The sequence below is a fragment of the Calonectris borealis genome, chromosome 3, assembly GCF_964195595.1.
Source record: "Calonectris borealis chromosome 3, bCalBor7.hap1.2, whole genome shotgun sequence".
Lineage (NCBI taxonomy): Eukaryota > Metazoa > Chordata > Aves > Procellariiformes > Procellariidae > Calonectris > Calonectris borealis.
In genome coordinates this window covers 126481426-126498206 of record NC_134314.1, presented here as the reverse complement: position 1 = coordinate 126498206, position 16781 = coordinate 126481426, and the positions used below count along the sequence as shown (strand labels likewise).

General features: G+C 43.0%; 1 protein-coding gene across 4 annotated transcripts in view; it reads left to right on the top strand.

Annotated features, from left to right (window-relative positions):
- Nucleotides 1-15669, top strand: part of CCDC85A (coiled-coil domain containing 85A) — an 80967-nt gene extending 65298 nt beyond the window's left edge. Inside the window, exons 4-7 of one of the 4 annotated variants that reach the window (XM_075147782.1) lie at nucleotides 8258-8382; nucleotides 10796-10805; nucleotides 11393-11476; nucleotides 15470-15669. In XM_075147782.1, coding sequence (XP_075003883.1) covers nucleotides 8258-8382; nucleotides 10796-10805; nucleotides 11393-11476; nucleotides 15470-15559 — 309 coding nt within the window. In that variant the 3' untranslated portion in view covers nucleotides 15560-15669. Of the gene's footprint in view, nucleotides 1-8257; nucleotides 8383-10795; nucleotides 10806-11387; nucleotides 11488-15469 lie in introns of all 4 variants that reach the window. The other 3 variants (XM_075147783.1, XM_075147784.1, XM_075147786.1) reach the window with 3 other exon arrangements.
- The last annotated feature ends 1112 nt before the right edge of the window (nucleotides 15670-16781 follow it).

Here is a 16781-nt window from a genome sequence, read left to right as displayed (position 1 = left end):
CAAACCTGCCTGGAAAATACCGTTGTGGTTTGTCTTGGGTCTGGAACAACACTGGGGGATAAATTGTGCAGAACATTCTTTGTGGGCAAAATCTTTAGAAGTGGCCATATGTTTTATTCGTCTGGGGTTTGAGGTGCTCAGGTGGAGACCCATGAAATGCATTACCAGATCTTGGTAAAGGCTGGAACACCCACATTGTCGGCGTTCAGTTCATCTAAAATATCTTAGACAGGGTGCCAAAACCAGAAAATAGTGCTTGTGAAAATAGCACCTAAGCCCAGAGCTGTTGCAAAAGTAATTGTAACAAAATATGCTGATTGTGAGGTTTTGAAGGGGAAGAACTAGGTGAGCAAGCCTGCAAACTTTTTGTTTTTAAATACAGAGGTCAGAGTTTGTCGTATGTTTGGTTTTGTTGGCACAAGGATCTGCAGTAGAGTTCTGAAAAATCTCCTAATATCTCTGGACACTTTATTGTAAGAAATAATGACTGACAAGGGTTCACGTTTCCTGGCACATCTTACTCACCTTTCCTCCTGAAGAAAGTCATTGCTTTGGGGAGAGGAAGGAAATGTAGACACCAAGCTTATTCTGACTTTGCATTCAATTACCTCGGCATTACATTTGCATGAGTTCGTTTTGGGGGTTGTTCCTGTGAGTAACACCCTGAACGTGCTATCAGCGGTGATCAGGCCCCGTCACAAAGACAAGGACGCAGGATGGAAATGCATAAGCTCCTGGCACTGGTTCGATTCCATTTAATAGGAGGAATGGGAGTTTGTTGGGCATTAAGCCAAACCGAGTGCTTTTGACAAATCAGCTGAAAATACACGATGAGCTCCACAACTGGGGAAGGTTTTTAGCACAGCTCTTACTCAGTTACAGTGTTGTGCCTTAAAATTTCACCAGTGCTTCAGTAAGGGAGTGCCTTTTGCTTTTTGCATAGCACCTCATTGATGGCGTACTGGAGCACGGGGGGAGTTTGGGAGTTGCAGGACTGCACTTAATATGAGAGAGGTGACAGCTCGCACTCGTGAGTGTGATGCCTCGGCGAAGTCTTTACTGAAGAGTCCTTGCCTTGCTTTCTGAGGCTTTCTTCTCTCCTCCTCCCACGTTCTTCTTCTTTTTCCTCTCTGCTTTCAATATCCTTTCTTTTCCCCCTTTTCTGCTTATGTGTCACTCATGAAAATGCACCGGCATTTGTTGACACCCTCTTCAGATAAATCATTCCTTTCATCTATCACTTAGGTGTGGTTCTCTTCCCATTTCTTTTGCTTTGCTTGTCTCCCTCCATACATATTAGTTTTCTTCTCAAAACCCCACAGATCTCTAATGTAAAGGTTTTATTAGTATTTAGTGGCAAGAACATTTCCAGAGAAAATGGTTTTAAGTGCTGCCATCACTGTTCAAATGGAATCTGAGTTTTAGTTCACTCTGCTGTACTGAAGGGCTTCTTTGTTAGGGGAAATGCAGTACCACTACTGAGTCAATATTTTAGTTTGATCAGGTAATAGAAAAGGTATAAAAATGCACATATTCACTTAAGCCTGTTAATGTCTCTTCCTATGCTGCACAGTTATTCTGGTGGCGGTTTATAGCCTAGTAGTGGGTTTAAGAGTTACGAGAAGCCAGAGATGTGTTGTAGGTTTGCTGTGTTGGTGAGAGCTGTAATTAGCTGTTCTTTTTGTTGTTCTTTTTTTCCTTCTGTCAGATAGCATGTAACAAGATATGATCCAGACCCATTCAGTTTCTGGCCACAAATAGGATTTTTGTGCAAGAAAGCAGATACTTTCCAAGATTTATGGTATGCAGCTGGGTCTTCTGTTGAGAATGCCGAATTGTGCCGGCTGTGCCCGAGACAAGGGGTGTGCAGCTTGCACTGGTGCTTCTCAAACGCTCATGTAGGTAAGGGTGCGTGACAGCAGTGCGTAGAGGCAAAAGGATTTGAGCGAGAACATTTCTGATTTGCTGGATGGATTTCAGGCCAGAGTAGTTCCCCCGTGGGGCTGGGGCAGGAAAGCTCTCTGCAGCACATGGGCTCTGGCAGTGCCGCTGCCTTCTGCTGCCTCAAAACGTGCATGAAACTACAGCATCACTGGGGATTGAGTTTTGCCGCTAACATTAAAAAAAAAAACCCCAAACATGATAATATGGCTAGTGCTCTAGCCAGAACATAGTGTCTGTGCATATTGTAATGAAGATACTCAGCAATAATTAAGAAAATACGTAGAGACCAAACAATGGATTCAGATCTCAGTTACAGCTTCCTGGGCTGTGACAGATCTGTTAAGTCAGTGAGTAACTTCAGCTAACTGAAAACAGGAGTGTCCTCCCAGACTGGATGTGGTGCGTAACTGCTATCCGTGCCTATGCTGGGGGAAGCGAGATCAGGATCTGGCATCCACATGTCAATTAACTGAATATATCCCTGAATTTTCATAGGGATAGTATTTCAGGGCTGATAAGCTCAGCTGAAATGTTACGGAAATGTGGACATCTGTCATATAATGACAGTGAATGCATTTGCAAAAGATATACTTGGCAAGCCACCCAATTTAAATTGCTTCAGTTTTTATGTGTTTCATGGGAGGAGGCAGCAAGAGGCAGAGATGGAGAATTGTCAGGCATTTCCCCCTTCTAACTCTTTGTCCTTGTAGTTTAGCTTTACCTTGTCATGAAGGGGAAAGGAAGTATTGCCAGGATGCTGCTTTCCGGGCGAACAAACTGCATGGGTCAGTGGGGCCGGAGGCTGGGTGCGGGGAGCTGAGCTCCCGACTTCCACAGCGTGCAGCACCAAAGCCACGAGGCTGGTGTGGTGCAGGGCTGCACCGGAGCCCTTCTGCTCCCCCTCGCGTGGGCTTTTCTGCCTCTGTTTCCTCATTCTTTCCTTTAGAAGTCTTTTGGTTCTTTTCTCTGTCTTTTTGTTGTTTCTCTTTCAATTCCACTTTGCTTCAGGCACTTTTTTGGGGCTTTGCATCCTTGCTAGCCTTTTCCAGTCCTGGTAGTTTAAGTGTGAAATAGCAGGCATGACCCTTAGGCACACACTAGTTTATTTTTAAGCACTTCCAACACTTTCCATTTCCCTCTTTCTTCCTCCTTCCATTAGATTATCACATTTTATTTCAACCCATTTCCAAATCTTTCAGAAACCTTTTTGCTGAAATCTGTGTTTTTTATTTTCCCTCTGCATGGCATGGTTTTAGTTATAAATCTAATTAGAAGATGAGAACTCTGTGGTTAGTATTTTTTTTGTAAAATCTGTGTCACTCACAGTCCAATAATGCTTGTCTTCTCTCTTCCGTAGCGTGTAGAAGAATAGGGAATATTTCAACCAAGATGTAATTAAAACCGATTGAACAAACCCATGTTACCTAATCATGTCATCAAATATTTGCTGAAAGTAAATCAACAACATCCACCCACCCTGTTCTTCCATGTGCTCTCATCCTCAGTTTAAATTAATAGGTCATTAATGGAGCAACTTCAGTTTACAACAGCCGAGGTTCTGACCAGAGTCTTTGGCTCAGGGTGTCCCAAGGGTGTCGCTTCCATCTTGGTTGGCATGGGCAGGCGGAATGGCAAGGGCTTATGGGCTTGGTGCTGCAAAGATACAAATTCAAGAAAAACCTGGTGTACAAAAAGAGCTGCAGTTCAGAGAGAAGGACAGATTATTATGTTTCCAGAGTAATTTCCGAAAGTCTGGAATTACTTTGTACTCCTGATTTTCTAGTAGAGGCCACAGAACCTTCCAGATTTTGAATAGTGGTGGTCTTTATACTTGTGGCCTCCAAGATTTGGAGGTGCTACAGTCCAGAGCCTTTTTCTCTTACAGGTTCATTAGCAAAAGAGGTTTATGAAGGGCCTGCTGAAAATGGTTGTTTCTGAAGGTGTGTAGCCAGCAATGGTTTTGGTCACAGAAATCTGAGTATGCTTCGAATACGCTGTGAGGATACGTGGGTTTCGGCAGCAATATACAGAAGTAGAGGTTTCTACTGCGGTCTTGGAGAACAGGAATTATGATGAATAACTGCAGCATTTTAAAACTGTGCATCTTAATTGACAGGAATGTTCCCTAAAAAAATTGTTGCCGTTTTGTTTAGTGCGTTATTAATCCCGGAGAGCAACATACTGCAGCTTATTGCTTTCTGTTTTTCCTTTCTCCTGCCTGTTTGAAACAAGCTGACAAACACAGCCTGTGTTTTCTTTAAGCTAACGGGGAAATTGAGAGCTGGGGAAATCAGAAAAAAGCCTTGAAAATTAGGTAGTGATTGAACTGGCGTGGCAGTTACCCAGCAGGAAGGATATACTTCCCAGAAACCACTTGCCTCTGGAATAAAAGGCAGGGGGAGAACGAGGTCTTGTGCGTTTGCTGAGGTGGGTCTCCGATGGTAAGTGAAGAGAGCAGTGCCCAGTGGACAGGAAAATCGTGTTCTCTCAGAAGCTTTGGTGAGGTGACTGCAAGTGTCCTTGGGGCAGAGATGGACTGTGTTTTTTCCTCCTCGGCTATCCCTGCGTGCCGTGGGGAGGTTGTGAGTCAGGCAGCAAGCAGCACGCTTCTTCCGGAGGGGCTGGCAGATAAAATGCCGCTGACTTGAGCCATGTAGTGTGCTTTGCGCTACAGTGGTTTTCATTCATGACTGCCCTTATCAACAGTATGGATTGAAAAAATGATGTTTTCTACTGGCTCAAGTAGAAAGGCTCCTGATTAGTTCTCTCCATCAAAGAGTATCCTGTTCTACACAGGGGTCTTTATTCTGACCGTGACCAGGATACAGTGCAGGGTTTGCCTCTGGCGCTATGGGAGAATGGCCTGAGTATCCTCAATATTTTGCAGTCAATGTGAGGGAGATGCTAAATTTCCATTTATCTAATTTTTTGTTATGTGATATTATAGGGTTGAGTCAGATTTCCTGTGCTTTCTTTTCACTAGAGTCGCGTGTTGGCATTAGATATTTTGTCGATTTACTTGCAACAGAAAATGGATCTGCACGTTTAGTGATTGCAATTGCCTCTGTTATCTTTGTGGCAAAACTTACGGGAGATATTATGTGGTTTTTCCGTGCTTCAGACAACGTGCTTTCTGCCGCGGTATAGTGTGCCCACAGTACACATGAGACTCAGGAAGCAACATGCAAACCTTGCTTTAGCTTGGGCACGAGGGCTGGACAGGAGCAGTAGGGAAGGTTAGCAGTGTAGCATGAACAAAAACCCAATTCTTTCTCAGACGTTGACGTGTGCAGCACTGTTTGTTCAAAATGACTCAGGATATTTAAAGTCGATACAGATTTCAGCACTGTGGAGCCACAACTTCATCACTTCTGTCTGATTTGGTTCCACTTCCATAACTTTGTTACTGGATAATAAATGAAAAGATCTGTCCAAAACGTGTGGACGCGTGGGGTGCCTACTTTGAGTGGCTGAATACAAGTGCTGTGTGCGGAGCTAGAGAAGAGGAGGAGGGGAACAGGATTTCTCCTCCCATCTCAAGGCCCTGCTCAGGATCCAGTTGTAATTTGGGTTGGGCAGTGGCAGAGAAGGGACTCAGTGCAAGGGGACTCAGGTCCAGTTTTGGTGGGAGGTTAAACGTGGCCATGCTCCCCACTGGCAAGCAGCAGCTGTGATGACAGGTCTGAAAAGCGCACTTTTCTAGTTTCCTAAGGCACCTTATTTTCAGACACCGCCACTTTGGCAAAGTGCCTTTTCCTCTTGTTTGGCCTCACTGCCTCAGAAACTCGTAATACAGTCAGTAGTGCTGAAGTGTCTGCAGGCTCACAGGACTTGCCGAGGAACAGGAGACCCACGGTCAGGCTGGTCCCCTCCCCACCATCTGCTGGAATAAGCTTCCTCCAAAGGTGGCAGAAGCTGCACTGCCTCTGTGGAGTGGCCTCACCTGAGATGAGAAGTCCCTGGGCTGGAGCATGGGGCTTCAGGGCTGCAAAACCTGCCTTATTTTTTAAGAAAAGCTTATGTCTCTTATCAAGAACAGAGGGAGGAGGGAGAAGGATGTCTACAGGGGAAATACTAATTTTCAATCTCCTATCAACATGTGTTGAGAACGCTGTCCGCTTAAAGCAGTGTGTTCACAAGAAGCTTCTCATTCTCATGAAGGGAGGCAAAAATGTGCTGCATACGGCACAGAAGAGGCTGTGGAGGACAGCTGCCTGGAGGAAGGCCTGAACTCTGGCAGCAGCACAATTCGCAGGACTTCTGGATTTTCTCATGTTCAGGAGGCTTTAGATGTGCAATCTGTACTAATTTTCACAGCCTTTTAATAGCAATATTTATATTTTACCATTCAAAACTGACCAAAATCTTTGCTAGCTCTGGAGCCAGTAAAGAAACAGAATACCTTGACTTATAAAAAACCCAAAGCTGCCTGAAGGAATTTATCCTAAACCAGAATTGCTCCAATCTGCTTTATTACTGCTTTTCCTTCCTCTTTCATTTCCTTTCCCAAAGTATAGCATTAAGTCTGCCCAGTCACTAACAGATCTATAAATCCTTCCCAAAGAAAAATAAGTTCTAAACCTCCCTCCATACATCATAGCAAATTGATAATAGTCATTGCTGCAGAGAATTGTAGGATGATACACTGCACGCTGCCCTAAGTGCGTGCCGGTATTGTCAGCCTAGTTATGAGACCCATTAGTGCCCAGTGTTGTGGTTTACACTGCATCCATTGCTTGGCAGGAGGGCGGCACTGGAAGACAAGTTCGTGTACCAGATGCGGTTTCATATTCAGACTCAAGGTACCTTTTCCGTGGGCTTAGCATATGCAGCATCATTTTTTTGAATTGTTTTTAGGGTTGTTGTTTTTTTTAATATGTGAGGTTCAGTCCTGCAGACGATTGCTGGGATCGAGGCTAACGTGTTCAGTAGTTGCAAGGGTCCTCTCGGCGATGTGCCCCTTTGGCGCTGCTGTGAGCCATGCAGCGTTCGTTAGAAAGGCCTGGGCAGGTCCTCACCAAGTCACGCGCAGCATATAAACGTGCTTTGGACTGGGGTACTTTTCAATTAAACGTTTTCAAGCAGGGTGGATCTGTGAAGTTCAGCCTCATGTTATCTCTCTCTGTGCCCTTTTTCTCCCACACCCACCTTCATCTTTCCTATTGTTTAGATTCTAGACACCCCCAAAAAGACTTCAACGTGCTATGTGCTTGCTCAGCAGGGCAAATTAGTGCACATCGGGGCACTGATTCTGATCAGAGGCTCTTTCCACTGTCATTATTTTTCCTTCAGAAATGCATTTCCCACACATTCCAGCAGGAATTACTGCTACATTATTTCTTAATGTTTCCTACAGTGTTTCTTACTTTGTAAGAAAGGAACTTCTAATCTCTCAATCTTTGAAATGTTTTTCTTATTTGTATTTCTCATTTTTTTTAAACAAAACTCTGCATGAAGAATGACAGTGAAGAGCAGGTCAGGTTGAAAGCACCTCGGAAGCATCTACTCGGGCCGTCTCTGTCGCTGCAGCTACCACATTGCTGTCCATGAATGCAGCAGGAGTATTTTTAGCACTCCTCCGAAGTAGGCTGCCTGCTCAGGTTACCTCGGCGCTGCAGTCGCTCCAGGAGATGCTTTACATCCTGCGAAGTTTGAGGTGACTGAGCTGTAAGAGTTTAGGAAGCTTGCATTTGTTTGGCAGTGTCCTGAAGAACCCTTCCAGCTGTTCACTGGGAGGAAGCAGCCCCTGAGGTGGTTACTGTTGGGTATAAATTGACGTCTCGCAGGCAAGCAGGGGGACATGCCCTTGCACCGGAGCAGCCGGAGGCAGGGAAGGAGTGAGCTGGCAGCCCAGAGCTCCTGGCTGCTTCCCTGGTCGGCTGCGGCTGAGCTTGTGCTGCAAACCTTGCAGCAACGTTTAAAAATATGAGTTTTGTTGAAGGAACAACCTCCAGAATTATTGGGATAAAATTAGACATTCTCAAAACCTTCCTCTGGAGTTGAAATCATCTCTCTGAACCTCACAGCACTTTTGTGAGGCAACGTACTTACATAAGAAATTTTATTACTGTATCCTGATTTTCCAGATAGACACCCTCGAGGGCCAGAGTGTTTGGATGACACTCAACAGTAGCGCTTGAGCTGCCTCACCTGGATCTTGGTTACTGTGGCACAGAAAGAGGGGGACTTTGGAGTGAAACATGCCTTCAGTGCTTCTCAGCTTTTTTTTTTTAAAAAAAAAAAAAAAATGACATCTGTTTTAATTAGTTACCAACCCTTTTCTGTATTAAATAGTTTTTAATTTTTTGCGAAGGATCCCATTAGGATGCCAGGAGGGGCGGAGGGGAGTTACTGCTCTGCAAACGAGCCAGCTAGCGTCAGTGGACATGGCTCAGCCTCTCAGCAGTCTGACTCAGTGGTAAATGCTCTGAAGGTAACGCTCCTCCGGTACAGTCCATGCAAAACGTCGTGTCTGTTACTCAACACGTGTCGTATTGTCCTGGCAACATTCCTGTGGGCACCACTGGGATGTTACTGTCATGAGCGGGATTGTTTCTCTGTTTGTCACTCATTGCATCTGTGGACTGTGTGTTTCTCGGGGCAGGGATCCGGCCCTTACAATGGGGGTGATGCCAGCTGTAGCTGCTCTCCAAATTACTTACACTTGTACAGTTTTTCTTTGAAGCTGAAAGCGGTGTTTTGCTGAATGAGGAAGTCTTTTTACCTCATCTAGGATGCATATTTGTTCTCCAGTGGAATATAATGGATTCTGTAACCCATGCACAGAGAAATACTTTAATGCAAAGATAAAGCCAATGCGCATGGTATATTCATAATAAAAATAGCACAACTTTGGGCTGAAGACCCCAGGTCAGCGTTGAAACTTCTGTGGGAGCAGATGTGATTTACTCTGAAGTCAGGGTTGTATTTCAAAGCCCTGTGTTGCATTGATAAACAATTGACACAAGCAATCAGAGGGGCAAATTTGCAAGTTCTTACCTATGTCAACAGTGAAACTGTTGCAGTTAATGAAACTTAGAAAGCTGTTACAAGATGCAATGGTTTACCAGGTGATCTGAATCAACAACTGGCTGAGTTCAGTCCCACTGCAGCGTGAGCGTCAGCGGTGTCCCTGCTCCTCTGGAGAGGATTAAAAACCGACAGTGAGCTGAGCAGAGAGCGTGGACTTTGTATTCCTGCCTCCTAACTCTGGCTCTGACATGATTGTTTTCTGGTTGTCTTCTCTCCTGTACTGCACTCATTAGCTAAACTGCTTTAATGTTCGTTTGGTTAAGTGGGTGTTATTCCCCACCTATCCAGACGTTGCAGGGACATACTGGTTACTTGGAGGGGGTAGGTTTGCCCTCCTTGAGGAGAGAACTGGAAGGGACTTTTGTAGACACCTGCTCTGTTTTTGAGCTTCGTGGAGATGCGCAGGGCACAGTAGGAGCTCAGTAGTGCTGTTGACTTGCCTGGATATCTGAGTTTATGCGCAGGGTGATTATCTTCCACGTGGCTGGGTGACATTGACGTCTCCTCCGTGAAGCCTGAGGAAATAGGTTTATGCAAGTGAACTGTGCACAAATTACAGCCATCAGATCCCTTTCTGTAACATAAAACCCAGGCGCAGGGCTTCACCGCAGCCACCTCGCCTGTTTCTCTGGCTTCCGAATGGGGGAAGCAGCAGCAGAGTGCTTGAGCCCCTCTCCACGTGCACACAACTGCAGGTTCCCCCTCTAACGGCCACCCCTGACACGTCCCCATCGGCAGCACTCTGCCTGTGAGCGCGCGGGTCTCGCCCTTGTACAGGAGAGGTACGATGGACCACCGTTCCCGGCTGCCCGGTTCAGCAGTGCTCAAGATCCTGTGTGCATCTGCCATATATTTCACCTGCCGTTGCCTAGAAAATAAATCTATGCCAAGTAATTTTGTCAAGAGATCATGCATAATTACCAAAAAAAGCCTCTTGTGGTTCTCTGAAAATACCCATTGGCAAAGACACTCCCCTGAATGGAACATTTAGCAACATGCTCTTGACAACCTGTAATAGCTGGTTGGTGTAAGTGAAATATTTGAACAATGGCTGATAACCTTGGTTGCTGAAATGGATTGATAAGAAATACACAGAATTTAGTTCAATATGATGTGAAAGCTCAGCTTTTAGTTTGCTAGGAGGTATTGCAGCAGGCAGAAATAGATATAAATGATACTGTTATATTTGAAATGGAAAGTGAGCTGTCAGCTAAACAGACTGCCCAACCTTCCCCATCCCCAGCCAGGGAGGAGACCCTGCTGTTTCCCAGAGTGAAGCATATGGGTTTGATCCTGCCTTTCTGGGGAACGCAGAGCTCCCGCTTGCATCACGTAGCAGAATCAGATGCAGGAGGAAGAACAAGCCAAAGTAAGGAGCCTGCTTTTCTTTACAAATTTGGCAATTTGGAATTCCTGCAATAAAAAGAATAGTCTTTGTTACAAAACCTCATTGTTGGTGCAATCCCCTTCTGCACAGCAAGAAATGTAAAGAGAGGAATGTATTTTAAAGGGACAGATCCATAAGAAAACACAGGGAGGTCATTGCTAAAAATAGTGCTGGTTTTTTCCTGAGTAATGAGGAGACTTTAAAAAAAAAAATTTGCCTGTGAATCTCCCACTGGTGGAGAGAGTGGTGAAAGAGAGAGAGGAGCTTTGCCATGCAGCTGGTCTGATAAAGGCTCCTCCACGGCCTGATCCGTCACGCAGGGTGGTTGAAAGAAGCAACTGCCGTGTGTGTCCCCGTGCCTGGGCCTTGGCGATCTTCCCCACCCTGCCAGTGGTTAGGGGATTCTTCCCTATGTGCAAGTGGTATCACGAGGGATATACAAGTAGTTATTTCATACGGCAGGTTGTGTTTCTTTCTTTTGACAAGTGGTATATGACCAAACTGCTTGTGCATGGAGATGTGCATATTCCACATAGGTTTGCTTTGCAGACCAGGGTTTATATTTATGGAATGACGATCGTTATCTAATCTGGCTGCCTGAATAACAAAGGGCACAGGCTTACCTGCGAAACTTGCATTGGATTTTCCTATCCTGAGTTCCGTGTCACCTACTGGAAACTCCACTATGCCATCTACAAATTAAATTGAGGTATGCTTTAATCGAAGACAAGGTCTGAGGCTAAGTGTAGGAGTTGCTGCAGAAAAGTAAGTGTTCTGTGGTACCCAGGAGGTCAGGCAAGAAGATTTAATGATCCCTCCTGCCCTGAAACCCAGAGCACTGTAATCAGTTTAATTATCTTTAAATGCAATTGGTCAGTTATATATGTATGCCCATACTCAGGAAGGACCCATGAAAGCTTAAATATACTACTGCTCTAATTTGTGGCTGCAAAACAAATTTGTAAAATAAAACTTCCTCTTTTTTTTTTTTTTTTTTTAAAAAAACATACCCTTGTCTTGGAAGCTCAGGAAAATATAAATCAGCGGGCTGTTAAAGACTCTTACCACTACCTTAGTGAGACAGAAAAAGCTGTGGCTGGAGAAATGTGCGCTGTAAGTTTAAGGTGTTTAATTTTCTATTCCATCTTGAGCCTGGAAACACCTGAAGATGCAAAGTATTTTTTGTTTAAATGCTGACAATACGCCCTTGAAGATTTTATATGGAAATGAAGTAAATTACTGTTTCTGTAATGCAATTACTGTTTTATTAGGAACACTATAATTTTAACATGTGGGTCAGTATTGATCATAAAAATCTATGTGTGATAATATATCTGGGATACAGTACTGTATGACTCAGCTGACCTGAATTTATCCTTCATAAGAATAAAATTTGGCAAGTATGATGAAGTCTGGCAGCCTCAGTTTCCCCATCGGTACACTGGCATCTATGTATTTTCTTGCCTACACTATTGCTTTGCAATTTATGGATAATAAAACAGTTTCTAACTAATACATATTTAATAGGAATCCATAAAAGTTGTTGTGATGTAAGTAATACTACTTCGAAAATACTAATAGACTAAATTTGACATTATCGATTCATTTTTGTACATCCCAAATATATACTTGTGTTCTGCCTTGTCTCTTTGTTCCCCAGCCATTCAAAGCTCTGCCGCTGGCATTGAAATGCTACATTTTCTTCTGACTTTTATGATCTGTGTCTGATTTGGCTATTGATATATTATTATACTTCTTAAATAGTTGGTTATTTCCTTTCTGGTTTTACTTTTTCTTACATTCATCTAGTCCATGTTAAAAGTACAGTGGATGTGTGATGAACTAATTATAATGTTTCTTTTCTTTTGCATTCTCATTGCAGTTCCTTCCAGTTTATAGCTCACCGTTTTGCTGCAGCTTTACGCGCTGTGGGTGTTTTACATGAAACATTTGCCACGGCATCATTTTGCCTTTGAAAACAGTGGATTGATGACAAGTTTCATTTTGGGTGCTATAATTTTGGTGCATAGTCTTAATTGGTACTGAAATGCGATTTGGATGTATAGCTCATGTTGTATGAACTTTATGGTGTTATATGATCAGGCTGATATTTTATCAAGATAACGGATGTGCGAATTCTCTTCTCAGGATGCGCATATGGTATTGGTATTGGTACCACCTCATCAACAACATATTTGGGAATGTTTTTGCTTTGTATTTATATACTTGCATTGTCTTAGGAGAATGTAGCAATACGTAGCAGCCGGTTTAGAGGCAGTTTATCATGTATTGGTGAGTGTGGAGGTAATTCCAAAGGACAGGAATGTTTGGATTAAGTCTGGAGGTTTGTTCTTTGTGATTTTCCTCAGGCTACCGGTAAGTTTTGTTCACAGGGCTGCAGCACGCTCTCTTGGGCTGGGAGCCAAAGGGAAGATGGGATATGCCATATGGGATTGGTGGGGCAGCTGCCCAAGAGGGGTCAGGGAGCCCAGAGATCTCCATGAGTATTTTATGCTGCACATGAAGTACCACGGGCCTCGAATGCTACCACAGCCGGCAGGTGATGTGGCTGCTGTCATCTGCAGTTAGGGTGCGGGTTTCTGCCTGGCTACCAGGGAGAAGATTTCTCCGTCCTTTTCACGCCGGTGTGTTGGAAGTAAGCTAGAAATGAATCGCCATGACTGTATCGTGAACCTTATAGCGGTCCTTTATTCAGTCAAGGTTTCCACTGAAATTTTGAGTGAAGTTTTTGGTACTGGGCTTTTTACTCTCTCATAACTATTTAAAACACATTCAGGAATACATAAGTATTACATTTTTCTCTTGAGTGCTTGTAAACACAAAGTAATTCCATTAGTGCTGCTTATGACAAGTTAGTGTTGAACTAGTGAACTGAGAAGTAAACAACCCTATATGCAAATCCAAAATGCACATACAATGCAGAGGGCCAAACAAATATGTGCGCAGAACACAGCGATATGTACAGCTATCATGACTGTGCAAAGAACTGCCAGCAAAAAGGAGAGTTTGGTGATAAATCTGCAGAAATTTAACCTATATCATCCCGTGTTTCTGAAAAAGAGGCAAATAAAATTACTGTGATGCCTTTGAGACCGAGGTATCTGTTGCACTGTATGCACAGGCAAAAGTGGTTGCTGACACAGATTTCTCCATTTCCCACCCATAAAAATGGCACGAGTATTCCTTTTGACCCCACCTTGTCAATTCTGCTTAGGATGTTGGCTTTCCAGGGCTGTCTTGTAGGCATTTGTCCCTTCCTAGCAATCAGGGGTCATTTGTTCACCTGGAAATAAAGGACTTTGGGAAGCGACACCTTTTAGTTTATTATTGTGTCAGCATTAGCTGCTTGTTAAATATTGTCTAATGTCTATTGACCAGAAAAATTGTTGAAATTGTAGGTACAATGTGCCTTCTCACAAAAGCTATCCAAAAGGTCTTACTTCTTGATAATATGAAGTTAGGAACATCACCAACCAAACGTTGGAAAGAAACGCTCGTCTCATCAAATCCAGCCCTCCGCCGTTTCCGATGGCTCAGCCATAGACACCTCATTTGGGAAGTTTCACTGAAAAGCCATTTTTTATGCTTTCCCCGTGGCACAGTGTTTCACGATACAGCAAACATAGCTAAAACACATGCATATTTTTATGATGATAACATGATTCCACCCGTTTTCCTTCTGATTTCAGGCTGCAAGATTCTAGTCGTATGGAAAGTTTGCAGGGTTTGGGTTATGCCCATCCATTAGTATTAAAGTCCCTTTAAAAGACTCTAATTTGTTTGGCCCTGTGTAGAAAGGTTGCTTCCGATCTTGGAGTGTTTGTTTTTCATGCTTATACTCATGTTTTTTTCAGCGAAGGCTCAGAGGAACTGGATTGTTTTCCCATCTCTTGCACAGAATAGGAGTAGGACCGTGGGGTTGTTCTGCCTTTGCTCATCAGCTGTAGGAACCGGGGCTGGTGGTGTCTTTTCGGGGTGTTAGCTTCCTAGGATCCAGCTGCTTTGTGTTTACTCAGTTCCAGCTAATGCAACCTCTGTTCACTCCTGGGCTTTAGGCACTCTTAAAATACAAATAATAAATAATGACAATGGAAAACAGTTTTTGCCTTTCTCGACAGTCATATTGCTATTGCTCCAGAGATTTAGTGGTTTAGTAGCAGTTATACTTTAGTTGGTTGCTAGTTGATTATTATTAAACAGAAATAATCTTAAATTGCAAAACACAGTGTGGTGGTAATCACCACTCTCGTTTCTGGTGGCCCCTGGAAGAGATGCCTGGTGATACGACACAAGCTACTGATTCTCCTGCTTATAATAGGTCAATCTTTTTATAAATCATTATAAAATACTTTCCTAATTTTTTTTTTTTTATAACTTCTCTGCATCTTTAATTCCATAATTGTAACATGGATGTTATGCAATCATGAATGGGAGTAGATGCGAGTATGAGGAAGGAAACCTTTATATATAATCCACACTAAGAAAAAAATAGCTGACTTCTACTAAATTGTAGGTTTCGCTCTGGTTCAACAAAACACACAAGCATGTATAGAACAGGGACTACATGCACAATTCTCCGATCTGAAGGAAGAACAAACGAAATAAAACAAACACTTTTAATACCTTGCTTGATTTTAAGAGAACAAGCAAATTCTTTGAAAAAGGGGAGAACTGCTCTGTGCTTTTTAAACTAGAAATGTTTAGACTCTTCTGGACTGAGCTTTGTGCTCCTGAATCATGTTCTGCAAGAGATGTGGTTGGGGAAATAGTTGAACAAAGTTTCAGTTGGGGCCTGTAAATGTCCTCAGTCTTGTATCTGAAGCACAAAATATCCTGGCGATGCACGTGCTAGTTCATTTGTCTTTGTTTTTAACCATTTTTACCTAGAAGCATGTGCTTTCTGTGTTCAGAAGGAATGTTGTATCCCCTGAGAAATATTCTTTTCTCCTGTTGTGTGTCCCTCCCCTCTGTCCTTACCTGCATGGTCTGCTTAATGAATGTGTGGTGTTTCCAGATGCATGTCTATATGAACGCCAGTACATCTTAACTGGTGATAATGAGATCTTTTTCCATCCCTCCTTTTAGGTTGTGTGGAGGAAACTTGGAGATGCTGCAGGGTCGTGCCCTGGAATTAGACAACATTTGTCAGGAAATCAATATAAAGGACCTATGTAAAAGGCTCTGAGCAAGTCCCCTCTCTGAAGAGAAAGAGTTTGAACTGCTGATAAGAGAGAAAGAACTGACTGTGTCCACAGCGACTTCCCAGCTGACGACGGGGTGTCTATATGCACAACAAGAGACTTCATTGGAAACTAGTAGAGATTCTGCACAGAGGTGTTTCAGAGGAGCCGTGTTGTCAGTGTTCCCCAAATACTGCTGTTTCGGTATACTGGCTAGTGAAACGCTGCCGCCGCCGCATTGTCACTTCAACACACCACATTTAGAAGCACGGAGGTATTTCCATCCTAACTAAAAGATAATTGGGATTCTGCAGGAGTTACATGAAATAAGTTTTATTTTGGTTAGTTACAGTGAATCTCTAGTAAGTCTGAACGAATTTCCCACTGGATTTAACAGAGGTTTTTCACCAGACTGGAGAGACGTTGATAAACTGTGCCTTTGGTCTCCACAGTTTTGAGAAGGTCACTTCTTAGTAACTCACACTTCAGTCTATAAAATATTGGTTAATGGTGCTTAGGCTATTTCCAGATGATTTTTTTGCTTTGGTAGAATACCTGCCTTTGGAGGTGCTAAAAGACCATAAAGTCTCCTAACCAGCCAGTAGTGTAGCATAACTACAGTACTTGTAGTGAAACACAATTTCTTTCTAAATGAAAGTAAAGATAGCTTTCTTTTCAATTCACTTTGATGCACATCTTCTGAAGACGTGTACGATGTTCGCAGCCCTTTAATGAACAGAATACTTAGGTATCAGTATTACAGGTCTCAAATCAGAATTTCCATCAGAGGTTTTTTTGGAAAGTATTTTCCAATTGTCGGGATGCTAATTTCTACTGTTTAATTTAGAGACATGCTGGTTTATTTAACAAGAGTCTATAAGGATCTAAAAGATTGCACTGCATTATAAAAAAGCTTTTCTTGCCACTGTAGCGTTCTTTCAAAGAAAAAGGTTTTATTATACTCAGAGCATGTCTTTCATTATTATGAGGCAGAAAGCTCTTGTTCAGATTGCCTGAGATTTGACCAGACGGCACCCTTGGTGTGCTTAGTTTATTTTTATCTACGTGTATGATACTAGTTGTGTGTATTGAATTGCAATGATAGGTATTTTGTGTATATCTAAAAGCAATGATAGTTTCATGTATGAATGTGCAACAGGCTTGTGATTGAATGCTGTTGCTTAACTTTTTACCATAGCTGAGCATCAAAAAGACTA